The sequence below is a fragment of the Babylonia areolata genome, chromosome 8 (genome assembly GCF_041734735.1).
Source record: "Babylonia areolata isolate BAREFJ2019XMU chromosome 8, ASM4173473v1, whole genome shotgun sequence".
In the NCBI taxonomy this organism is placed as follows: domain Eukaryota; kingdom Metazoa; phylum Mollusca; class Gastropoda; order Neogastropoda; family Buccinidae; genus Babylonia; species Babylonia areolata.
In genome coordinates this window covers 38877342-38904624 of record NC_134883.1, presented here as the reverse complement: position 1 = coordinate 38904624, position 27283 = coordinate 38877342, and the positions used below count along the sequence as shown (strand labels likewise).

Genomic DNA, 27283 nt, shown 5'->3' with positions numbered 1-27283 from the left:
AAATTGATTGATAAAACATGTAAGCTGTATAAGAATCACGGATAATTAACTCCCCTGCCTCTGCCATGTAAGTCATTACCAGATGGCAGCTACATAATCCTCTCTGTCTTGTGAATGTTAATTGATTGTTTGGGAGTGATTAGATTGGTAGGTTTAGATTTGCAAAGGTTCCCCTCACTCTAATAACTTGGAAATCTTTTATGTCACTGAAGGGTGTGTTTAAAAAAAAAAAGATTTTACTGGCTGACTTGAGCATGTCAACAACTCATTATCAATGCAGTCAAACAAAATGGCAATACCCAAACAGAGTGCTAGCAAAGCTAAATGCTATGACACATGATTTAGCTGCACACTCAGTGGAAATCAGAATGAATGCTTGAAGAAGACAAAGATGAACAGCAGTTTGATGATCCTTTGGAGGAGGAAGGTGAGGAATATCAGCCTCCAGTTCCTACATTTTACCCAGGGAGCAGTTTGACTGCTAGCAGAAGACAATGTTGAGTGAATTGAGAACAGACACCACTGAGTGACAGGCCTGTGAGGGGTAGTAGCGGTTGGGAAGGTATCCGATTACAGTGTGCAGAGCCATAAAGCACATGAGTTGGGGGTTGTGGAGGGGGGCAGTAGCAAGGGGGGATGGCAGTGTGTTTGTGGTTGGTTTGATATTGGGCTGATGATTTTAGTTCAGTCCAGGCATTCCTTTGTTGGGGATGGTGTGTGTGTGTGTGTGTCTGTGTGTGATGTGTATGTTGTATTACTTATTGTGCATGTGTAATTTTATTTTTTAAAACATCTTGTTTGTGGCATATTCATTTGATTGTAGCAAAACATGTTCATTCATTTTCATTTAAAAAAAAATTTATATTTGTGTCAGCTCAGAAAGCTATCCAGATCCCCCGCCCCCCTACACCTACCTGTTTATGTGAAAATTCCCTGGCAAATAGTGAAATAAGGTTGTTATTTGCCAAATCCCTTGGCAGGCTAAGGGTTAAAGAGATACATGTTCAAGGGTTGTTTTCTTCCCCAGAAGAGTTTGATTCCTTCCGAAAGGTTGACAATTGGCTGTTGATTAATTTGGAAATAAATGGTGATAAGTGTCATTAAGTGTGTCAGCAACACTAACCTGCACACATACTGCACAAACTTGTACACACTTCTGAAGAACTACTGAAGAAAAAACTGGCTGGTATATCATCAAGAAAAAAAGGGGGTTGGTGGAAAGGTGAGATTTATTCCCCCTCATTTTGTTTAATAATTTGTCCTTTTACAAGGGGACAGGGGAGTGTAGAGTTGAGTTCAGATTTCCGAGGTCAACATAAATACAGACCTTCTTGTGCCTTAATCCCCTTTATGTGTATTCAGATGCAGGAGATCCAATATGCATGTTTAAAGATTCCAAAATCCATGTCCACATTCAGTGGGTTTAGGAAATGGGAACATAACCAGCATGTAAACCTTAAAAAAAAGAAAAAGAGTATAGCTGCCTTAATAGTGGTAAGAATGGTCATACATTGTAATGTATTTAAAGCCCCATTTTATATAAATGTGGAGTTGCAACCCATGGATTCAGAAAGAAAAAAAAGAAAGACTTGGAAGGCCAACATGAGCTGTGTGGTTTCAGGTACTCTTTCTATGATGGCCCACCCTTTGCCACTGGCCTGCCTCACTATGGTCACATCCTGGCCGGCACCATCAAGGATGTGGTGACCCGCTGGGCCCACATGAGTGGCTTCCACGTGGAGAGACGCTTCGGCTGGGATTGTCATGGATTGCCTGTGGTCAGTCCATGGTTTCTTCCCCTTTTCTCTTAATATCTTTTATATATATATTTTTTTTTTTTTTTTTTTTTTTTTACAAACAATTGCAGAAGCATTTCTGTCAAAATGCAAGTTTTTTTTCTTATGTTAGCTGGTTTAGTTTGGTAATGAATACTGGTATCCTTGACTAAAAAATATTTTTAAGTGAAGTTTCAGAAGGTGAAGCGATCAGCTTTGCTTTTGATTTTATATGTGTGACTGTGTCATAATCTTGACTAAGAAATATTTTGTAAATGAAGTTTCAGAAGGTGTAGCAGTCAGCTCTGCTTTTATGTGTGTAATTGTGTCTCATAATCTTGACTGAAAACTATTTTGGAAGTGAAGTTTCAGAAGGTGTAGCAGTCAGCTTTGGTTTTATATGTTTGTGTCATTGTGTGGAGAGTGAAACAGAGTGTGGTGCCAGTTGTAATTTGGGGAAAAAAACCGAGATAACTTGCAAGCAGGTGAAAGAAGAGAAAGTGAAAGGGCTAGGAAAATACTCTGAATTCAGTTGGTATTTGTTGTCACCAAGTTAGCATTTGTAATAAAAGTACTTAAGTGGTCCCGGCTGATTTCATGAGGATATGGGAGCCAAGAAGAGGTCTTCAGCTGCTAAGTCATACTAAAGAATAATCCCTACTATTAGCAAAATCTTCGTCACATATTCTGTGACATTCTGAAGCCATTAGTCAGGATTTGGCAGAACAATGTTAGTGTTTTTTTGTTTCCACTTCTGTATCACCTGCACTTTTTCTGTGGCATCACTTCTATGCCACTCAGCCTGAGTTCCCCCACCCCCCACCACACACAACCAAACTCGAGGTTGTCTGCTGTAGTATCAGGGAGCACAAGGGGCTGTCTGTTGTAGGTCACTAGGAGCCCCCAACACAGGAGAGACCCTGCACTGCTGCTGAGTCATTGCAGATTGTTGTTTCGTCTGTCTGCTCAGATTCAGCTTACACAGGCCACCTCCTCTTAATTCCCTAGCAGCACAGCGTAAATCAACAAAACTTGCATTGTGAACTTAAGTCTAAGTGCCTGTTACCATCTTTGTTGCACATATTTATTTTTCCTGCATTCTATACAAAATAAAGTTGCAGAAGAATTTTTGTCAAATTTGATGGTAAACTTTGAAAAAAATTTGTTTAATTACAGTATGATTTTCTTTGAAATAAGTTTATCTGGTCTGCAGTGTCTTCTAACACATCATCTTTTTATTCTTTTTCTTACTCAATTTGAATTGCAACAATGAACATGCTGATTTTTATGTTCTTTTCATTTTGAGGGATGATGTGTTTTTCTTTCGTGGGGAGAAAAACAACAAACAAAAACAAACAACAAACCTACCTCACATGTAATTTCTCCATAATGAAAAGAAAAATATAATTCATTGAACTAGCAAAATCAGGAAGATCGTGCAGAATGCCAGTAAGTATCAGTGCAATCAACGACTGGCAGTATCAGTTCCAACGGTCTGGCGATTGATTCATGATTTCGGAGGTTGGGTGATTGATTCACGATTTCAGAAGTCTGGCGATTGATTCACACATTCAAGTACTGACTACACATTCAATATCAGAAAAACTCAGTCAGTGGATGACTAGGTCACTCAGTATGATCGACTTTTACAAAATTCTCATGCAGAAGTCATCTTCAGAATAGTCGTTCAGATTATGCTACTACTCTCGACAGTCATCAAACTCATCTTGCAACTTTGAAACTTCAAAACTTTGGCAGAACTTAACCAAATCAGTAATAGATTCAACTGAACTAGTACAATCAGGAAGATCGTGCAGAACACCAATAAATATCAGTGAAATCAAGACGAACTCACTGACAGTATCGATTTCAGAGGTACGGCGTTTGATTCATGATTTTGGAGGTCTGGTAGTCAATTCACATTCAAGTGACCAACTCATTGTCGGCAAAAATTGGTCGGTCGATATCTAGGTCAATATGTTCGATCGATTTTTACAAGATTCTCATGCATAAATCATTAAAACGGTTCAAAGTCATCTTCAGAATCGTTGTTCAGATTACGCTAAAGCTCTCAGCAATCATCAAACTCATCTTGCAACTTTAAAAATTCACAACTTGTCAAAACTTAAGCAAATCGGACTTTGAAAAGCGCAAAATGCATGGCAGGAAGTGCCGAAAATGAAGCTGTGAATCTCATGAGAGTCTTGTTCATGTAAACAACAATGGCTGCATCCATAGTAAGCACATGTGTAGCGAGTGGTACCGGGCACATTTGGGTGTTACACTGTTACCGGACGTAAATGTTGAAGGAGGGTTAAACATCATGGATGTATTTAATTGGCATTGCATTTCTCATTAACCAACTTTTTTGTGTGTATATGAAGTATTTGCATGGTCATCTCACCCTAATTATCCTTAATTATTTTCGTAAACCTTATGCAAAAGTCTGGCCATGGCGAATAAATGAGATCACTCATCTAAATGCCTCGAGTATTGTGAACAGGATGCAGAGCGTGATGGAGGTGGTTGTGTGTCCCCAGGAGCACGAGATTGACAAGACCCTGGGCATCAAGGGCCCTGACGATGTGATGAAGATGGGGGTCAAGGCCTACAATGACGAGTGCCGCAAGATTGTCTCCAGATACTGCGGTGACTGGGAGGTAGGCCACTTTCCTCTTTTGCTTGGCACAAAGATAGGTCAGTTTGCTCTTTTGTGAAGGGAACATATGTCTTTATTCTGTCTTTGTGAGGGAACTGTATTGTGAAAAGTAGATCAGCTTTGTGTTTGTTTTGTCTGTCTGATGAGAACCCAGTGTCTAAAAGGCTGTGTGTGTTCTTGTACCTGCCAAACTGAACTGCAAAGAACTATTAGCTCTATTTTTGTGTCATTTGATTCCAGGGCAACCTTGTTCATTTTTATATTTTGAATATGCTATGCTAGTGTTTTACCTCATCAGTTCTTTGAAATCTTTTGATATCATGGATCATGTGATGGTTTGAGATATTGACCAAAAAAAAAACAGAAAAAGAAAGAAATTCCCTGATGATAATGGATATAATTCTGGAATGGTGCAAACAGGAAATTGTTTCCCGATTGGGTCGATGGATCGACTTTAAGAATGACTACAAGTCAATGTACCCCTGGTACATGGAGTCCATCTGGTGGGTCTTCAAACAGCTCTACAACAAGGGACTGGTCTACAGAGGATACAAGGTACACGCACACGCGCGCACGCACACACACGCACACACACACACATACACACGCTCGCGCGCGCAGCCTTGTGATTGGCATGTTCTTTGTTAGGTCTTAAACTGTGATTGCATGCATGCATGCATGCACATATATCTCATTAGTTAAGATAAATACAAACACACTCTCAAGAATCCACAATTCTTGCTTGTATACATATACTCACAGTGTGCACACTTTAAATTCTGTTTTACTCATTAGGTCTTTCATGCACAAAAAACATTCTATCACACAAAAAGTACTCCAGAGCACACCCAATCTAAAGAGATTTTTCTTTGCAATAGTTGCTCTAATGTGTTAAGTGTTGTAGTTTACACATGTTGGACAGTGGAGATCTGTAGGTTTGTTGCTGAAATAGTCTTTAAACAACATCAAGATGTCACGAGTTCAGATTGTATCATTCTGTATCATTCTGACTGCAGGTGATGCCGTTTTCCACAGCCTGCAACACCCCACTGTCCAACTTTGAGTCCGGCCAGAACTACAAGGACGTTGTTGATCCTGCAGGTATCCATCAGACTTAGGTATTCTAGGGGTCGTGGTTGGTCACGTGACATAACATGCACTGTATTCTGGTCAAAACTGAGAGACAAGTCATTGAGTTGGGGTGATCTAAATATCAGGCCTGGATATTGTCAGAGAAATGCTGTTCACATAATCTCAGTATTGTATGGTTTCTCTTTTCTTGAGTCTGTAGAGTTCATTGGTTGCAGCCACATTTGATGGACGTGATAGGTGACTGTTTTCTTTCTGTTTCCATTTGTGGGCTGCAGCTCCTGTCTTCAAGTCAGAAAAAGCCAAAAATGGGTTGGAGGTTGCAAACTAGAAGAAGTCTTCCTCAGCAGTTTACCTTTTCTCTCTCTCTCTGTACAGATTATCAGCTGTTCCAGATCTAAGAAGAGTATGTGTGTAAAGGAGTGTAGTGTGTGTGTGTGTGTATTAGTGTGCATGAGGAAATATATGGAGTAAAGTGATTGCACATGCAGTAAATACATCAAACAGTTCTGGAAGGAAGCATATTTTTATTTGTCAGTTTCTTGCCAGTGTGGGGCAGAAGTGTCTCTTACCAGAATCTTGTATGACATGACATAATCAACATGATATGATGTAATCAGTATGAACATCTGCATATGGTTTTCATTGTACAATGGTAATGTTAATTTCATTTCAGAGTGTTGCATTTTGTGAATGTCTACATAAGTTTCAATTCATGAAGTTTAATGAATTAGGAAGAAATGGGTGTTGTAGTACAATGATAACAAGTGATGATGACGACGGTGTTGTGTTTCAGTGATTGTCAACTTTCCTCTAGAGGAGGACCCCAGTGTCCTGATGGTTGCCTGGACAACCACTCCCTGGACCTTGCCCTCCAACCTTGCCCTTTGTGTGCACCCTGACCTTGACTATGTCAAAGTTCAAGGTGAATTAGGAAGCTATTTCATAACTCAGGTTGAAATGCTCAACTTCATAGACAAAGGAATCTGTGTGACAAAAATTAATAAAAGGGAAAGAAATGTTCATCCATGTGTGGATTTGATGACTTTGGAGGGTTTCTGTTTTGATATATACTTTAACCAACCTCTCATGGATTATGTTTCATACCAAAACATCTTGGTGCAACATTGTATTTTAGAAGTTTTGTTTGTATGGCATTTGTGAAGATCAAAAGGCATTGTCTTGAGTAAATGCTCCTATCTTATTTACAAGAGCAAAAAGTTATAGAATTTTTTTGTCTTTCACAGATTGTAGTCTGGGTAAATGATTATTATTCCTAAGGTTCAGCTGACTTAGTTTTTATACAGTGTGGTATTTATTTTCATTTGGGATCTTTACACAGGTTCTTCTCTGTTTCTAAGTTGTGTCTCAATAAGGCGTATCACTGTGGAATGCTCTGATTGTCACTTTGGTTTACCAACTCCTGGAAATGCAATCCTGGGATACTCGGGGTACCTGCACATGTTGACATACTCAGCTGTTCCACCAAGTGGGCGTCCATTGATCATTTTCTGTTGTTTTAATCTCTGAAAGGTAAATGACCAAACATAAAGAAATTATACATTAATGGCTTTATAGTTTTTATCTCTGTGGGATAAATATTACATACAGAAATTATGGGTGAATCGCATCTTTGGGGCAATATTGTGCAAAGAAACTATGAACTAAGGATGTCCACATTTTCATGTAACCTCATTGATCATAGAACATTTTTATTACATTTCATGCATTCATTCATTTATATTTGTTAATCTACATACATACAACATGTGCAGAGAAATCCAGCAAAAAGATCTACATTCTGATGGAGGCACGGTTGGAAGCCTTGTTCAAGTCTGAAGACGAATATGTTGTCCTGGAAAAGTTAGTATCTTGTGTCATCTTTGTTGAGGTTTTGTTCACATCAGGGCAAAGGTGTAATTTTTTTCAGGGGTCTGTATTAGAGTACATGTCCAAATGTGTTGCAGTCTAGGAGAAAAAGAAATGAGGTACTCTATCATCTGATTGTAGATTTGGGGAAAATGAGTCTTTTTTTTTTCTTCTAAGAATTAATTGGTGACTAGAACATAATCAGTTCAGGAATATGCAACCCTCATGAAAAGCTTGTGAGATCAGCAGTGTGTGTGTCTCTGTAAACTCTGAGAACTATGTATTTGCAATGATATATGATATGTCTCTGCATGTATGTGTGTGCGTATGTATGTACTTTGTATGTGCGTGTGAGTGTGTGTGTGTGTGTGTGTGTGTGTGTGTGTGTGTATGTGTGTGTTTCCAGGTTCAAAGGAAAGACTCTGGAGGGCAAGAAATACAAACCCATCTTCAACTACTTTTCCTACGTAAGAACTTAGATATGTGTTGTTTGGAACTGTGCTTGTGGAAGTTTCAAACTCTTTAATGATGTAGAAAATAAATGGAACTTCATCTCTCAGTAATGAAATTATAAGCTGGTTTTCAATCCAGTTATATTAAAAAAGGTTGCATGTAGATAGTTGAAAAAGGCAAAGTGTCTAATAGTGCATGACAAGGGAATATACAAAACTGAAAACTAAACAAAACAGGCTGCTTGCACTAATTATAGATCATATTTATTGCAGTCGGCTTATTTTGTTTTTCTCTTCGATAACAAAACTTCTCTTGGACCACTTTACCCGGGGAGAATGTGTTGGTTTAGAATTATTCATTTCAATCCAGAGCCACTTTCTGTCTTTTTTTTGTTTTTGCTTGTCTTTTTGTCTTGGACATAGAAAATGCATTGAACTCTTTCTACAATGCCATTTAAACATTGTCAGTGAGTGGAACAATAACTGTGTGGATGGGAGCCAAATGAAAATCTTGGAATATAGTGACAACCAGTATGTTCTGTAAACCAAAACAAACAACAACAACAACAACAAAAAATAAAAGAAAAAAAAAGAAAAAAGAAAGAAAAGAAAAAGAGGTAAAAAAGTAAGACCAAATCGAAGGGAGTGGAACATGGAAATAATAAAATGAAAGCAAATGAACTAACGAAAAAAAGAAAGAAAAGAATTTAAATAATTGAGGAAATTACTATATATCCTGCTCATTGTGAGATGTATGTATGTACACTATAAACTGAAAGCTTTTTCTGGACTGCAGTGACGTTCCAGTGCAGGTGAATGATGCAGATGATTACTGGTTTTATTTTTTTCAGATGCGGGAAAAGACCGGTGCCTTCAGAGTTCTGACCGGAACATACGTGACGTCTGATGCTGGTACAGGGGTGGTTCAGCAGGCTCCTTACTTTGGTGAGGTATGACATCCATGTGTTACGAATTTTCTGGCACAGAGGAAAGAAAAAGAGGTGTTTAATGGGGATCAGTATCACAAATAAATGGAACATGTGACAAGTCTTTGATACATGGGCAGAGTATGGAGAAGATGACTAAATATTCACTGACATTAACATTGAATTTTAACTAGTTGGCATGTTTTATGAGAGAAGAATGTTGTAGGGGACATGCTTTAAATGTTATCGGTGAGTTTCGCAAGTGTTGATATTGTATTTGTTTAACAGTTATACAAAGAGAATGATTGAGAACAATAAAGACTGGCTGTACTGTATGATAACCTCACGCTCAGCTCTCCAGAAATCAGCAAACGGAACACCGTCTTTTCTTTCAGTTTATCCCATTGCTACCATAGAAACAATGCCTGTTAGCATTGTCTGAACTGAGTCACGTGTACTGTGCGATTAACATGATTTGCTGTCCTGTCTCTTTTCTGCTTTTCTCTTTTTCCCCCTCATTGTATTTGTACTCTTATGTTGCTTGCCCCACATGTGTATATAGTGATGTTTGTGAAGAATGAGAAATAGTATTGTTCTTACTGTTGACAGGACGATTACAACCTGGGGCTGGCCAATGGCATCATCACCAAGGAGATGGCGGTCGTGTGCCCTGTGGATGCCAGTGGATGCTTCACTGACGAAGTGCCAGACTTCAAGGGCATGTACGTCAAGGTAAGTGACGCTCCAGCGTCTTGCTCTGTGTGTAGATTGATAGGAGTGTTACTGTGTCTAACTTAGATGGTCAGGACGGCAGTTACCTCCTGTGCTGTTCTGATGGTCATAGTCTGAGACTACTAGCTGTTGTACATACATACATACGTACATGCATACATACATACATACATACATACATACTTTGTCCAGAGTTAGAAGGACCCTCATGTTGCATATCTGCTATTTTGTGATGTCCAGCATTCTTTGGGGGTGGAAAAAGATATTAGATTGTGCACACAAACATGTATATCATATATATTTGTATGCTTTGGTTGAAAAAACAACTATGCTTGAGAACATAATAAGTCATCATTTCTATTGATAGTTGTTAGTTATAGATGAGGAAAATGATTTATAAACAGCCAAAGCAATTGATAGTTGTTAGTTATAGCTGGATCGATTGATAGTCCTCAGTTACAGATGAGGAAAATAATTTGTGAACAATCAGATTGCCTGATGATGGAACAGATATTAATAGATGAAACACAGTGTCAGTGTTTCCCATAAAGATAAAATGTAATGGTCCTATGTAAATTTTGGGGGACATTCCGGGATTTTTAATGGTCTCCATGTTCAATATTAAAGAATAACCACTTCAACAATCACACACATATGCACAAAAAAGCAAACAAACAAAAAAACAGGGACAATACCTTGTCAAGTTAGAAGACTTTTCTTGCCCTCAGTAAGCCTCTTCATTTTCCACTATACATGAACTGTAATTTTATCTCATTGTGAACTGTCACTTTGTCTCGGCCACACCATTAGTCTCTCTGTCGTTCAAGTGGGATTATAAACTTCACTGTCATTTGCTTTCACTCAAGCAGCCTCTCTGCTGGTTTTAATTTGTCAAGACAATGACAAGCTTAAACATAATGTAAGCAAAATTATTTGACCCCATAAAGCAAACAACTGAAAATTTACACTGTCACTTGTTTTCACTTGTGAGACTGGGTAAGACTGGATATCTGCTGTCTGTGACTGTCAAAAGTGATGCATTACTTAAATGATAAGTAATTTGAATGATAAATCAACTGCAGTTAACCCCTAGGCTGCCTATATGACGAGATAACTCGTCATCGCAAGCATGTACGTTTCGCTGCCACCTGTGACGAGATAACTCGTCATTGAAATATTCCGATTTTTCCCTGGTTTGCATTCAGTTCGTTGACAAAAATACTGGTAGATTTAGCTTGGGGAATCTTTCTAGATTCAATTCATAGCTAGAAACCCCATCTACATCATGAGGCAGTCCTTTATTTGAACGTTTTGGTTGGGTTACTGTAGCAGTGTTTGCCTGGCTCCTTTCTTCGCTCGCTCAGCAAAATGTCGGACTGACGCCGTGCTCAAGACATGCGATCGTGGGGAACTAAATCAACCAAGATTGCTTTCTTTAGCTGATGCTCAGAAAGAATTGAAGCGTAATAAAGCGTAAAGAAGACAGTAATGAATATTTATAGGACGATTTGATAGAAAATAAAGGGAGCAAACAAGAGACTGGCCAAGATACGTCTATCAGTGAGTGACGCTGGCTGTACAGCTGTAGCAGACAACAGAAAGTGACCGAATTATTAGCAGGACACAGTGTGAGCAATTTTCTTGGCACTCAGCCAACGCGGTCTGATGAGAACTGGATAAAGTGACTGTGTGAGAGTGGTGAAAAGGAGGGGTTGGAGACTGAGGGAGCCTCAAATCCATATTATCACTTGGAGAAGTCACAATGCATTGTGTATCTATCTCTTTAAAAAAAATATTGTGGTTGTTCTAGCACGATATTGTGCGTGCAGATATCCATTTGTCCAGAAAATATGATATTTTAGTGCAAATTGTCTGACTGTTTGTAAAGAACAAGTTGAAAATTTGACAAAAAACAAATCACTGATTTCAAAACAACAGCATGTCACTAAAAATATATAAAATGGGAAAACATCATATGTTTTGTATTCTTTATTCATTTACCTTTCAGAAAATGTATACTTTTATGTGTCTTCCTCCAATAACAAAGAGCACAGAGTTTAAAAAAAAATTTATACCTGTTTTTTGTGAAAAAACCCCTGGCAACTAGATTTCACTTAAATCTTATTTTCCTGGCAGCGAAAGGGTTAATCATAAGTAAAGCAAAAATAAATTTGAGTTCTTCTGAGGTATGTTTGTGGTATTATTTTACTTGATGTTCTCTGCAAACTTCAGTGCAAATTTCTCACAACAGTCTTAGACTCATCTCTTCGTCTACTTTCGTCTTTCAGCAACTTGTTGAAATTTGCCCACAGCATCGTCTTTTCTCAATTGTTGTTGAGCAGGAACTTGAAGTGGAGAAAGTCGCAAGAAACAAGGGACACAAGTCTTGAACACTCGGTAGCATCTGCTGTGCAGTGATAGTGTTAATGCCGAGTCTGTGGTCTCGAAAATCGACCGAGAAATTAAAACTTGTCAGGAAAAACATGTGCATTCTTGGGACGTACAATACTGAAAACTGGGGGTCCTTTTCAGATTTTGTGCATAAAGGATGTGGAAGAGTGCATTATAGGAAACACTGTGTGTGCTCCTGTTTTACAGCGGTGACATGGTGATGCGTTTTGGGTGTGCAGGACGCTGACAAAGCCATCATCAAACGGCTGGAGGCGGACGGCCGTCTGGTAAACAAGTCCACCTGTAAACACAGCTACCCCTTCTGCTGGAGGTGGGTGATGGGGTCAAAGGTCATGTACCTGAGTGTTTAATGTGTGTGTGTGGCTGTGAGTGTGCAGTTGAAATTTGTGTGTTGACAAATATTGTATGTAAATGCATTGACTTCTCTTCTTCTGTGTTCATGGGCTGCAACTCCCATGTTCACTTTTGTGTTGGAGTGGGCTTTTACTTACTTTACCCTGCCATGATCAGCAGCCATGTTCCCTTTTTCAGGGGTTTGCTTGCTGGGTATGTTCTTGTTTCAGTAACCTACAAAATGCTGACATGAATGATGAGATCTTAAACGTGCGAATTTGACCTTCTGCACATACATACACACACACACACACACACACACACACACACACACACACACACACACATGCATGCAAAAACAAAATCACACAGTTACACATACTGAGTCCTCTTCTTGAAATCCCTTTGGAAGGAGGTCACAGTAATAAGCAAAAAACAAACAAACAAAAAACAAAAACAAAAAAACCGAGAGGGAAACTGTAGTGATCTTAGACACATTCTGTAGACTTTTTAAAGTGTGTAAGAATTCATCTGTGTGGATGAATGTGTATGTGTAGTTGTGAATGTACAAAGAAAGACTGAGACATAATTTGGTGTTTATTTATGTGGTATATATTGTACACGATTATTTTATCTATAATGCGAACCTGGTTATATGGATTATATAATGAATCTTTGTGTTAAAAAAAAAAGGACATTGACATCAGTTTATTTAATGTTTGAATATTATATGTGTGTTTGTCCATAAGGCAGTTCCACAGTGTGAACATTGAAATATGGATTATATAAATCTCTTTGTTTCTTAAAAACATAACAGCAACAAGAGCAAAGATGTGATATAATTATTTACTAAACAAACCTGGGGCTTACATTTTTTAGGAAGTGTCTGGGTTTGTTCCAGTGTACCTTTTATTAACCTGTATGCTAGCTGAATTGGTAGCAGAAGCAGCATTGACTTGAAGTTGTGTACCATATAAATGGAGAGAGTTACCACTCTTTGTTGTGAGCATGGAAGTATGAATTGTATAATAAATCTCCTTGTGTGTTAAAAAAAAAATTAAACAACGAAGGTGTGATATGATTAGTTAACAGTGAGAAATGAGGACCAAGAGCAGTGGGGGTGGTGTGTTGCAGGTCAGAGACACCCCTGATCTACAAGGCAGTACCCAGTTGGTTCATCCGTGTGGAGCAGGCGCAGGAGAAACTGTTGGAGAACAACCAGAAGACCTACTGGTGAGGCACTTTGCTCACCCTGGAAATGTACAGGGGTTTTTAACAGTGACCTTGTTTGTCTTACTTCTTTTCATTCACCCTTCTTTTCCTGCTTCATATCGTCGTCTTTGTCGGCCTCCTTCTGTCTCGAGAGACGATGGCTGCACCAGAAATGTAGTCATTGCCGGGCATTGCACTTTCTGCTGTGGCTGTGTAGACCGATGCTGGAGTGGCAATCTCTACTGCATGTGGGACAGACATTGGTAGATGCTGCTTGGTTTACAGAGTTTAACTTGCATGTGGCCCTTTTTCTCCTCAGCAAGTCAATGCGGTTTCTCTCTGTTTGTTTCACCCCTCTCTGAATGGCAGATTTCCAGGTTCCACATGAGTCTGCAAGGCTTTCCCAGGACAGCACATCAGTACCTGTACTTTTCAGGTCCTGTTTGCAAGCGTCTTTGAATCTTAGTCGGGGGCGACCTTGGGACCTAGATCCCTCATATCAGAATAATAATAAAGTGAATGTTTATGTCAGGGGTTTCTTGGGGGAGAGATTCTGTCAATGTATATAATGATAAAAGATGGATGTTTTTATATTCATTTATAAAGACTTATTGTTTATAAAGATATGAGATGTATATTTGATATTTAGTGAAGAAGACTTTTATCCAGAAGATTAAAAGTAGTAGTATATTCAACATTAATGTGGAGGTCACCATGTGTTTAGGGTTAGAATGTATCAGTTTATAAAGGTTTAAAAAAGATTAAAGGTCCTTTAGCCTTTTACGGCCATTGGGGCAGTGAATTTTATACACTGTCTTGGGCTCAGCAGTCGAAAGCAGTGACTCGGCCCTCTCATTCCGCTGTTTTAACCTTCTGCAGCTGAAGTCGGATATCCATTCACACCTGGATGACATGAGAAAAAAGTGCCTTTTCCAAGGACATGACACTGTGCTGAAACAGGGGCTCAGACTCTGATTACCGATGAACACTGGGTCAGAAGTCCAGCGCCTACCTGATTCTGCCATAGTGCCTCACCATGTGTATATTCAGTGTTAACTTGGAAGTAGCATCGTGTGTATTCCCTGTGATATGTGCAGAAGTAGCAGCGGTAGGAGTGTGTTTATCCAATGTTAATTTGGAAGTTGTACTGTATATACTCCCAGTGATATGTGTGGTGTTGACAGTGCTGTGTATGACTGTGGTGGACAGGGTGCCAGATATGTGTGGTGTTGACAGTGCTGTGTATGACTGTGGTGGACAGGGTGCCAGATATGTGTGGTGTTGACAGTGCTGTGTATGACTGTGGTGGACAGGGTGCCAGATATGTGTGGTGTTGACAGTGCTGTGTATGACTGTGGTGGACAGGGTGCCAGATATGTGTGGTGTTGACAGTGTTGTGTATGACTGTGGTGGACAGGGTGCCAGACTTTGTGAAGGACAAACGGTTCGGCAACTGGCTGCGTGATGCTCGTGACTGGGCTGTGTCCAGGAACCGCTACTGGGGCACTCCTGTCCCTCTCTGGGTCAGCGAGGACGGAGAGGAGGTAATGGTTTATGTTCTGTTTTCGTTTTCATTTTGGGTTTGTTTTATTCATTTTAGTGTGATTTTATCTCAGATGAAGAAGTCAGAGAGCAATCCTACTGGCTTCTCGTGTCAACTGTCATCTGCAAACAACATCTTCACTGGTTGGGACATGTACTTAAAGAATCACATGCCATTCAGGCTGGAGGAAGAGAGGACAGCTCAAATTTAGCTGACGACAAACTGTGGAGAGAGACCTCAGACTTGTCAGCAAATAATGGGGTGACACCAGCAAACTCTGAGGACTGTGGACAGTGGAACACCTCTACTGCCATGATATGTCCAATGACGCAGGAGCATCTAAGTTTCATTTTGCAAAGTTTTAGCATAGTTGGCAGGTTTTTATGGTTATCCCTTTAGATATATACATTTCTGAATGTTTCAGTGTTTCAAGAGAACTGTCTTTATGCCGACACTGCTGAAAGTCTATGGATTTTTTTTCTTCGTTTCTGAGCTGCAGCTTGCAAGTTTACTCTTATCTCCATGCAGGCTTTTGCATATATGACTGTGTTTACCTATCCATAAATGCTGCCATACCGCTGTTTCGGTGGTGGGTACAAGCTGGGTATGTCTGCGTTTCCATATATCCAGTGAACACTTGACATGGATTACGGAATCTCTTAACTTGCACATTTGGTCTTCCGCTCGTGCATATCCTTGAAGGGTTTTAAGGCGATAACATGTGAGTATACATGTTGACCTGGGAAATCCCCACCCTGGGACTGAACCCAGGACTCTCATATTGGATGTCCAACTCTTTAACCATTTGGCTATTATCATTTGTTAGAAAACAAAACAAAAAAGGTGAATAAGATATGGTGTGTGATGTTGGCAGGTGGTGTGTGTGGGATCATTGGCAGAACTGAAGGAGCTGACAGGTGTCGAGGTCACTGACCTGCACAGGGAAAAGTAAGTGTTGCTGCTCTCTCTTTGCTCTTCCATTCAGCTTTCCCCCAGTCTGCTGCCCTTGATCCACTGTGAGTGTTTATATGTTTGGATTAAATGGTTTTTTTTCTTTTCTTTTTATCAAATCACATAGAACATGAGTGTTTGTGTGTTCGGATTAAATGATCTTTTTTTTAAAAATTTTAATTAAAATTTTTTTTTTTTATCAAATCAGAATAAACTCAGCAATCCCCTGTCTCCTTTTCTTATCATGAATCTTCAGCCGTCACTTTAAAACAATAAATGATTATGCACACTCACTGTAGCTCACTTCTGCACACTGGCAGGGGTTTATGTATTCACTTGCAAAAAGTAAACCGAAGTATGACTTCCATAGCTGGAACATTGCGGAAGAGACATGATCTTGGGAGTTACATTTTGACATTATGACATTGTTACATTACTTCAATCATTTGTCCTCAGTTTGTGATGAAGCATTTGCAGCTGTTCTGGTCAGAGTTTGGCTTCAAGAGGGGAGGACATTGATAGCCTAAATTGATACTTTGATTTTGGGTAATATCTAAAGAAAAAAGAAAAATAATGTGTTGGTATGTAATGAAATGACAAGAAGTTTCATAATGTATACCTGCAGAATAAAGTGGTTGCAGTGCTTCTAACAAATGCTGTGTACTGACTGACAGTTTGCCAAATAATTACCCTTTTCTGTGGCCTCTGTTGTTTGCAAGTTCATGTAGCACACATATTTTCTTTTCTTATTCATTCTGATTTTTGTTGTTGTCTGTGGAGTGCTCTCCACATAGTTTTCTTTACTGGCCAGGGGAAAACCCAGAAAGACAATTTGTGCGCTGTTCCTTGCCTGTGTGTTCTGACAAAGATGGACAATTTCGCGTTGTTTATTCTGTATAGATTGATAACATGTCCGGGTTTTTATTGTTTTAATGCTGTTGCATTCTATGGTGTGATCAAATAAATGCACATTATTTATGTCATTGATGTGTTGTCTTCCAGCATCGACCCCCTGACGATCCCCTCTGCGCGAGGCAAGGGAGTGCTGCGCCGTGTGACCGAGGTGTTTGACTGCTGGTTTGAGTCTGGCAGCATGCCCTATGCACAGAGCCACTACCCATTCGCCAGCAAGAAGGACTTCGAGGACACCTTCCCAGCTGACTTCATTGCAGAGGGAATCGACCAGACCCGTGGATGGTATAACACTTTGCTTCATCTTGTCTTGTTTGTTTGTTTTTATGTGTGTTGAATTTGCTTTTTTGAATGAGATCAGCACGTAGCAGTCACATATGAATGAAGTCACACACATGAATATTACACTTCTGATATCATTCAGAGTGAAAGGACATTAAACTGAAGAACGAAAGACAGAAAGCAGGGGTTTCTGCACTGATTGCAGCTGATATTCTTTGTTCGCTTTCTGTTGACAGTTATATTAACGCAAACCAAAGGAAGGCTGGGACAGTATGAAATTTCGTAGCTGTTTCAAAATAGATATTTTGGGGTATCTGTATACATAAAGAGAATGGGTTCTTCATAGTCTTGTTCATTGTATGGTACTCCAGTTCTGAAGAGAAAAAGTCATATCTGCTATCATTCTTGAAGGGTAGTTAAGTACAAAGACTTTTATAAAAACAGTGTTGAGAGATGTTATCTGCAGGTCATGGTGTATGTTTGATCTGACACACTGTGTTGTAAACCATGCTCTGTGTCTCCTCTACACCCCATCACTCTGTTCAGTCTGCTCCAGATCCACTCTGTGTCTGTTTTACCACTCCATTGCTCTTTCCCTTGTCTCTTGACCTTGCGTTTGGAACGAGCTCCCTCTTCTGCTCTATCAGATGTTTCTGTCTTTTGTAATGTATAAACATATCTGCCCCTTCCTATCTCTCTGACTGCCTTTACCTCTACACCCCATCTCACTATCTTCACTCAGCTTAAGATCCACTCTGTTTCCACATTATCAAATTCAGACACTCCATTGTTCTCTCTCTCTCTGTCTCCAGGCTTGCTTTTGGAACAGGCTTCCTCTTCTGCTTCATCAGTATCTCCACTCACACAAGTCTGCCTGAAAACCTACCTCTGTCCAGAATCATCCCCCTCCATCCATTCGCTTTCATTTTCCCTCCTCCTTTCCAGTCTACAGTGTCTTTAGCTTTCTGAGTAGCATATATGTATTACATTTCATCCCTCTGAAAGAGAACTGAACGTGTGTGTGAATGGTGCAGAAGCACTTTAAAATGTCTCTTCTCAAGATTCAGCGCTAAATACACACTTCATTATTATCATCCTTATAACCCCTGTGCTGCAGGTTTTACACATTGCTGGTTCTGTCCACACTGCTGTTTGACAAGCCACCATTCAGGAACCTGGTTGCCAACGGACTGGTGCTGGCCTCGTGAGTGCTTTGCCCTTTGTCTGAATCAGCCTGTGATCTCTTTCTGTCAGCTGTGTACACACTACATCAAATCCTAAGCCAAAGCACAGACATGTTCAGATAGATTGTTCTGCTGTGCTCATGAGATTCTTGTATTTGTTCCTGTTAATCTGAAACTATGATGGTTTTGTCAAAACTGATTGTTTATTTTTAACAGGGTACACAGATTTTCGCCAAGCTACAAAAATTAGCATCCTTCATCAAAACATGTTTAAAGGGATGCTTCTGTCATGTTTAAGAGATGTTTATATCTTTTCTTTTTTATCAGAAAACGTGATTGTGTCAGAAGTGGACAAGATGCACTGATTTTCAACAAGTTCCAAAAATCAACATCCTTCGTTAAAGCTATGTCAAAAGGCAGCAGCTGTTGGTGTGGGGGTGAGGTTGAGGAGGAAAATGAATGTTAGTTCCAGTTTCAGAGCAATTTTCCCAGAAAGTGAGAAGAAGGGACATTGTTGCTTTTAAGCGAATAGTTTTCTATTGTTGCATACTGCAGAAATAGCATTTGATGACTAAAAACAATGTTTCCCCCATGGAGATGGACAGGAGATCAATACTTTTCACACTTGTTTTCCCACAGAGATGGCCAGAAGATCAGTACAGTTGACACTGTTTCCCCACAGAGATGGCCAGAAGATTACTGTTGACACTGTTTTCCCACAGAGATGGCCAGAAGATGAGTACTGTTGACACTGTTTCCCCACAGAGATGGCCAGAAGATGAGTACTGTTGACACTGTTTCCCCACAGAGATGGCCAGAAGATGAGTACTGTTGACACTGTTTTCCCACAGAGATGGCCAGAAGATGAGTACTGTTGACACTGTTTTCCCACAGAGATGGCCAGAAGATCAGTACTGTTGACACTGTTTCCCCACAGAGATGGCCAGAAGATGAGTACTGTTGACACTGTTTCCCCACAGAGATGGCCAGAAGATGAGTACTGTTGACACTGTTTCCCCACAGAGATGGACAGAAGATGAGTATTGTTGACACTGTTTCCCCACAGAGATGGCCAGAAGATGAGTACTGTTGACACTGTTTCCCCACAGAGATGGCCAGAAGATGAGTACTGTTGACACTGTTTCCCCACAGAGATGGCCAGAAGATGAGTATTGTTGACACTGTTTTCCCACAGAGATGGCCAGAAGATTACTGTTGACACTGTTTTCCCACAGAGATGGACAGAAGATGAGTACTGTTGACACTGTTTCCTCACAGAGATGGACAGAAGATGAGTACTGTTGACACTGTTTTCCCACAGAGATGGACAGAAGATGAGTATTGTTGACACTGTTTCCCCACAGACATGGACAGAAGATGAGTATTGTTGACACTGTTTCCCCACAGAGATGGACAGAAGATGAGCAAGCGGAAGAAGAACTACCCGGACCCCATGGTGATTGCCAACAAATATGGGGCGGATGCCCTGCGTCTGTACCTGGTGAACTCGCCTGCAGTGCGGGCTGAGAACCTGCGCTTCAAGGAGGACGGTGTGCGTGACGTGGTGAAGGACGTCTTCCTGCCCTGGTACAACGCCTTCCGCTTCCTTATGCAGAATGTGGAGAGGATGGAGAGGGTGAGTGGGGCTGCTTACTTGATCCTCATGCTGAATGTGGAGAGGGTGAGTGGGGCTACTTACCGTAAAGTTTGGTCTATTGAGCGCACTGGTATATGAGCCGCACCCACTAAATTTTGGAAAAACTTGAACTCCATACATATATAAGCCGCACTGGCTTATAAGCCGCACTTATTTCTGGTACCGGAACACATACTGATACTACAGAAAAGCTGTCAGTACTGTAGGTTATGAAATAAACACAAGCCGGAACAACACGAAGAAAAGCAAGTGTAAATACTGCTAGTGCCACAAAAAAAAAAAAAAAATAAACACAACGAAAATAAGATCCATAATTTAGGGATAGTCACATTTATTCAGCGCCATCCTGCTCACTGAATCCACTGAAATGTTCGTCTTCAGTGTCCGAGTTGAAGAGAACCAGCACAGCTTCCTCCGCCATCTTGTCACTGACTTCAGCCTCGCTTTCACTTCATGAACATGAACGCAAAGTGGAGATCGCTGCTGGTTCGCCGCTTGCACTGTTGCCTGCTAGGTCGATCGTCTCAGTTTGAAGGCTGCATCATAGGCATTACGTCACGTTTTCGGCATGATGAGGGTGTAAGCCGCAGAGGTTGAAGCTGGGGTAAAAAGTCGCGGCTTATAGACCGAACTTTACGGTAATTGATCCTCATACAGAATGTGGAGAGGGTGAGTGGGGCTACTTACTTGATCCTCATGCAGAATGTGGAGAGGGTGAGTGGGGCTACTTACTTGATCCTCATGCAGAATGTGGTGATGGTGAGTGGGGCTACTTACTTGATCCTCATACAGAATGTAGAGAGGGTGAGTGGGGCTACTTACTTGATCCTCATACAGAATGTAGAGAGGGTGAGTGGGGCTACTTACTTGATCCTCATACAGAATGTGGTGATGGTGAGTGGGGCTACTTACTTGATCCTCATACAGAATGTGGTGATGGTGAGTGGGGCTACTTACTTGATCCTCATACAGAATGTAGAGAGGGTGAGTGGGGCTACTTACTTGATCCTCATACAGAATGTAGAGAGGGTGAGTGGGGCTACTTACTTGATCCTCATACAGAATGTGGTGATGGTGAGTGGGGCTACTTACTTGATCCTCATGCAGAATGTGGTGATGGTGAGTGGGGCTACTTACTTGATCCTCATACAGAATGTAGAGAGGGTGAGTGGGGCTACTTACTTGATCCTCATACAGAATGTGGTGATGGTGAGTGGGGCTACTTACTTGATCCTCATGCAGAATGTGGTGATGGTGAGTGGGGCTACTTACTTGATCCTCATACAGAATGTAGAGAGGGTGAGTGGGGCTACTTACTTGATTACTGTCTGTCATGCCCTACAACAGCAAAGAAGTCACTCTTGTCATATTTTGGGCCAGTCTCTGAATAGTACCCCAGGGATGCTTCAGTCTTGAGTTCTCCTTCGACTGCTCTGCATCAGGTGTTCTTTGGCCTTCCTTGCACCTACCTTATGGTGTCCGATAAAGGGCTGTCTGGGCGATTTGTGTGTGCATGTGTGTTTATATATATATATATATATATATATATAGAGAGAGAGAGAGAGAGAGAGAGAGAGAGTTGCATATAATTATCTGTTCAACAGGCCTTCTCCTTTCATTGGCCGTTTGTTTCTGCTTGTCAGTGGTGTGTGTTTGTGTTTGTGAACAAGGTGATATCGGAGATTAGAAAAGAGAGATAAACCACTCGCGGCAGGTCCCTTCTTACTGTCTATAACAGTGCTGAAGCCGTTTTGAAGCACACACGCAGTGCGGAAGGGTGGGGGTAAATCACCCTCTCCTTCCCCACCTGAAGGAAACTGGTCGGTTCTGACGGCACACACACACACAGCTGCAGTAAAGCGAAAGTTAAGTTATGCCTGGAATTTCCCACGTGTAGTAAGATTCGCTGTATACAATGGAAACCGATTCATTTTTGCTTGGTTTTTAGCACGTTTGCATCTGCTTGAATGTAGATAATATAAAAAGAAAATAAAGCAGCTCCCCCCACCACCAACTCCCCTCCCCCCCCCCCCCCCCCCCCCCCCCAGCGCAATGTTGCACATGAGAGAGACAGTTATAAATTATTGAACTGCGTTTTCGTAACGCTACTTTTTCTTCACACTTTCTGGTTTACATCACCATTTCTTAAAAAAAAAAATATATATATATATATATCAAAATATAAAACACATATTCAGCTCTGTCTCTCTTCTAACATCTGTCTATACATACATACATGCATACATGAATACATACATACATAATTTCATATAGATCTATCAGTATGTAAATCTAAATCTATCTATATGTACATAATCATATATATAATTCATATATATACGAACGCTTCATGTTGCCCGAGCAGACCGTTGTATTGTGCTCTATCTCTCTCTCTAAGTCTCTGTCTCTGTCTCCCTCTCTCTCTCGGGAGTTTTACATGGCTGTTAAAAGCATCTACGATTCTGTACTTGTATGTGTTCGTGACAAAGGTATTTATTCAGACTTTTTTCAGTGTCCAAGAGGGGTTAAACAAGGTTGTATGCTAAGCTCACAGCTGTTTTCCTTTTTCATCGGTGAATTGGCAGTGGAGTTATCAAAGAAGGGGAGACATGGAATACAAATGATACCTGGCGCAACAGATTTGCTCTTAATGCTATTTGCTGATGATGTTGTTCTCTTGTCTGACACACCCATAGGGTTACAAAATCAATTAAATGCCCTTAAGCAAGAAACAGACAGACTACACAAACAGTGAATCTCGATAAGACCAATATTATAGTTTTCCGCAATGGAGGTCATCTTTCGACTCGTGAAAAATGGTGCTGTGGTGATAGGGAAATAAAAGTAACAACAAAATTGAGTTTGACATCTGCGTGGGATGAAGCAAACAGAAAAGGGAAAAAAGGTGTAATCCAAATTATAAAATCACTCAGGAGACTGCGTCACTGACTTCAGCCTCGCTCGTTTGGGCGGGGCAAAGGCAACTCATGAATAATGAATGCGTGTCGCGGCGCAGGCTGCCTGGCTTCAGCAATTTCTGCAAGTGGTTTATCTCTCTTTTCTAATCTCCGGTGATATGCGTAACACGGCGGCACAAGGCAGCCCTTTTAGTTTTGGCGCGAAGCGGAGGGGAGAGGGATGAACAGCGAGCGAGCGCGAAACGTTGGAAAGGTGATAGCCTGGACAGACAGGCAGGCAGTATATGGGGCAGCGCTCTGGCGCACCACTAACTTCGCGCTATTCTCAGCGGAGCGCATGTTACACGGGCAGTGTGTACAGCTGTGAACAGCTTCGCTGCTGCTGATAAACTGTCAGAAACAGGGTTATGTGCTTTTAAAAAATAATACTCTATGTCAGAATGCAACAAGAAGGGCGCTATGGGTGTGAATGGATGTGTGATTTTCTGACAAATTTAACGATACCAAACATGAGTAGGTTTAATTTCCTACAGGCAGTGTACAAGCGGTCCAAAACTTAGCGAGCACACGAACATTCTGTTCGAACTGAGGAACACACACGAAACGTAGTTCAATTTCAACTCCGTGTTGTGTGTGTACATCGTTTTACTTGGAGATAAAACTTATATCATGATATACATGCATGTCTCCACGATACAACTGGAAGGAAAATATAGCCGATACATTACCTAGAGGTGGCAGACCGCCCCGGAATTAGTGTCAGTATTTAACGGTCAGCTCCACTGAGAACTGCTGCCAGCCACCTAAGTTTCACACTTCTCTCAACATCACGGGAAGAGAGACGGACAGACAGACATATATGCAGGGACAGACATACTGAGAAACAGAGGAACGTGTACGGAGAGAGAAAGGGGAGAGGCACAGAGAGAGAGGGAGAGAGACAGACGCAGAGAGAGAGAGAGAGAGAGAGAGAGAGAGAGACGCACACAGAGAGGGGGGGGGGAGAGATTTTCGCCGACTAGATGTTTTGCGTGTCAGTATGTGTGCCTTTGCTTGCGACATGCATTTGGTCAGTCTAAAAGATACACCTTGACGATACCATGCTTTTAGTAAACGATCACAATGTAACGTACTGACATGCATTTGTAAGTTCTAAATAATAAAATCCATTCCTACCTGAACTTGTAAATCCGTATGAACTCCTTGTTTGTAGTTGGTAATCCACTCAGTTGAAGTGTGACACTGACTAAACTCAAACATTTTTTTTTTCTTTTCTTGTTTTTTCCTTACAATGTGTGTGTGCAGGAGGGAGGGATTCAGGGTGGAGAAAAGAACAGGGCTGAAAATTTCTTTATTCTTTACTTTTTGATTTGTGCCGTGATTCTCCTGCTTGGGGTACGACTTGCTGAAGCATGGGGGAGACAATAGTCATGTGCTCTTGCATGATGACACGCAGTTTGTCATCTTGTGACTGCATCCCTAATACTTTCTTTTTGAGTGAATTGACGACTGCGTGTGTTGCCTCCCCCCCTTGTTCATTTTTTTGTAGCACTTGATACAAATGCATGTGGGATGTTTGCCCTCTTCATCATTCGAAACATCTAGACCGAAAAAACGAAACAGTTCAGAAGAATACTTGGCACAAAGTCTTGCATTCAACCCCTTGTCTTTATCTCTTCTGAGAACCCGCTCACCACACACACGAAACATATTATCCAAACATCACAAGTGTTCACTGAAGGTGTGTTGCCCAGTCAGCAATGCTGCCACTACCGCACCAGATTCCATTTTTGTCGGCACTCACACACACACACTTAGGTCAAATAACTGGATGTAACACAAACACTCGGACAGTGTCTGGTAAATCACACAACACACTTAAAGTTCACATTCACTGGAATCATGTACACAAAAATGACAGCAAACAAAAACCGGTGTGCACGAATATGATTAAATGAAAATCACTTAAACAATACAACTTTCTCTGCTGGAAACATAGGCACAAAGAGCGCGGCGCGCGCTCCCCTTCCCCCCCCCCTCCCATCCCAGTGGAATCTAGGTCAGCAGCCGTGCTCCTGACCGCTCACTGAACTCTGAAACTAAATAGCTCTGCTGGAAGTTAAGCGGCACAGCCGTGGTAAGGGTACTTTTAATACCTGTTTTATGAAACTGTTAATTTTTATTGTTTATTGATTATTGTTATTGACTGGTATTTATATTTTGTACATCATGTTCAGTCTTGGTATTTTGGGGGCTCACACTGTGTAAGAATTATCCATTATTATTTTCATGATATGGAGGCATGTTGTTAGAAATGACTTTACACACTGCCATCAGTAAATGAGTATGCTTACGTGTGTGGATTTTGTGTGTGTGTGTGTGTGTGTGTGTGTGTGCACATGCTCATGCTGGTGTGTGTGTTGACATGGCAGGAAGAGGGAGCGAAGTTTGTGTTCAACGAGGCAGCACTTCAGCTGTCAGACAACTACATGGACCGCTGGATCCTCTCCTTCACCCAGTCCCTCATCAAGTTTGTCACCAAGGAGATGGCAGGTCAGGGACAGCGTCTGATTGGTTGCTGCTTCTCTCTGTCTGTCTGTCTATCTCTCTCCTGCCATGTCCTCTCTGCTGTTTGTTTCCCGTCTGATTGTTTTGATAGTTACAGCTTTGATACCTTGTTCGTTATCTTGTGTCTTGTCTTTCTGTTTGTCTCGTTCTGTCTGTCACTGCCTGTCTCATTCTCTTTCTGTGTTTTTCTCTTTGTGGGTCAGAGTAGTTTGCTTGAACTATATTTCAGTTTTTCATCTTTGACGTTCTGGCATCCAGAACCTTCATGTAGCCAACAAAAGCTTGAAGACTAACCACTCATACTGTGACCCTGACCACATTTATAGTGACACTGACATAAACACACACTTGCTGTGTCATTGTGTGTCAAACAGCTAGCATTAGCTTTTTACCAGGACAAGAAAGCAAGTTAGACCGATAGGCCTAGTTTGCATCAGTTTGACATGGTAAGTATATGCAACACCAAACATGGAGTATAATACAAACTCCTCCTTTAGAAAGCTAAGACTGCATTCTCTCAAACACATCAGTGCTAATGGACCAGAAATCCTTAAAGGACCACCGCTTTTTGAATTTCACTGTTGGCTAAATCACATTTTACCCAATAGCACACAGACAGGCTGCAGTTTTGCTGGGGTGGCTAGGGAACAACTTGGAGAAGAAGAAAAAAAGATGATGAATATGTGGTTAAAAACAGCATGACTGATAACAACCCAGTAGTGACATGAGACATACTTTTCTGGATGATCATTTTGAAATGTGGTCTGTTGTTGAGAATGAAAGGAACCCAAATGGTCCCTGATATCTCTGTTTATGTTTGTGTGTGTGTGTGGGTGGGTGGGGGGAGGGGGTACTTGCATGTGTGTGTCTTTATGTGTGCGCATGCATGTGTGTTTTCATGTATGTATACAGTATGTGCGTGTGTGTGTGTGGGTGTGCAGCATACCACCTATACACTGTGATGCCCCACCTGGTGAAGTTTGTGGACCAGCTGACCAACTGGTATGTCCGCATGAACCGCCGCAGGCTGAAGGTCAGTGCACGGACATGGGGGTGGATGTTGGGTTTTTTGTGCCTATGATGAGATGCTCAGTTTGCAGGGTTGGAAGTTATCATAGTTTATGGACTGTAAGGCGGTACTTTTGATGAGGGCGTGTGAGGGTGAGTGCTTGGACAGATGCAGACGGAGGTAGAGATCGTTTTTGTGGTTAGGTCTTTTTGTTTGTTTGGCTTGCGTTGGGAGAAGAAATAGTCTGATTGAATCATTTGGATTTTTTTTTTTTTATAAAAAAAGTTACAGGAAGCATAGGAAAGGATGATGCATGTGGTGGAGGCATGTGCACAGTAAATGAATTTGTTTTAATGAAGCAGTCTTTTCAGATTTTTTTTTTATTTTATTTTTTTAAGATGAATGAGATGTTTATTGAATATTATTGATATTGCTTTGCCTTGTGAATGATTCTCAGGTTCTGTTCCATTTGTTTCATTTTGGGTAAGAATTACAAGCCTATACTGTTTAGAAATGAGTAAAGACATTGTACGCTTGTAGTTCTATAATGTGCACAAACATGTTCATACACGCACATACACGCACATACACATACTCACACTCAAACACTTACATATACTCCTACTCATTCACTCACTCATTCAGTCACTGTAATCACTGTAAGTATATAGAAATTAAGGACTCACACACACACACATGTAAACATATACATACACATTTACACACACATGCAAACTGACAGACGTCCATTTTCTCTGTCTACACATTTCCTTGTACACCCATGTTTCTGATACTTTTCT

The 27283-nt window shown here is 40.9% G+C and overlaps 1 protein-coding gene across 2 annotated transcripts in view; it reads left to right on the top strand.

The window, feature by feature from the left end:
* The window catches only part of LOC143284782 (isoleucine--tRNA ligase, cytoplasmic-like), a 49171-nt gene that overhangs the window by 2811 nt on the left and 19077 nt on the right, over positions 1–27283 (top strand). For both annotated transcript variants that reach the window (XM_076591785.1, XM_076591786.1), the window contains exons 3-20: positions 1622–1778; positions 4316–4435; positions 4855–4989; positions 5451–5535; positions 6320–6448; positions 7299–7386; positions 7799–7859; positions 8696–8794; positions 9380–9502; positions 12133–12224; positions 13382–13480; positions 14877–15003; positions 15877–15950; positions 16956–17150; positions 18265–18351; positions 19739–19967; positions 25339–25459; positions 26416–26507. In XM_076591785.1, coding sequence (XP_076447900.1) covers positions 1622–1778; positions 4316–4435; positions 4855–4989; positions 5451–5535; positions 6320–6448; positions 7299–7386; positions 7799–7859; positions 8696–8794; positions 9380–9502; positions 12133–12224; positions 13382–13480; positions 14877–15003; positions 15877–15950; positions 16956–17150; positions 18265–18351; positions 19739–19967; positions 25339–25459; positions 26416–26507 — 2113 coding nt within the window. The remainder of the gene's footprint in view (positions 1–1621; positions 1779–4315; positions 4436–4854; positions 4990–5450; positions 5536–6319; positions 6449–7298; positions 7387–7798; positions 7860–8695; positions 8795–9379; positions 9503–12132; positions 12225–13381; positions 13481–14876; positions 15004–15876; positions 15951–16955; positions 17151–18264; positions 18352–19738; positions 19968–25338; positions 25460–26415; positions 26508–27283) is intronic.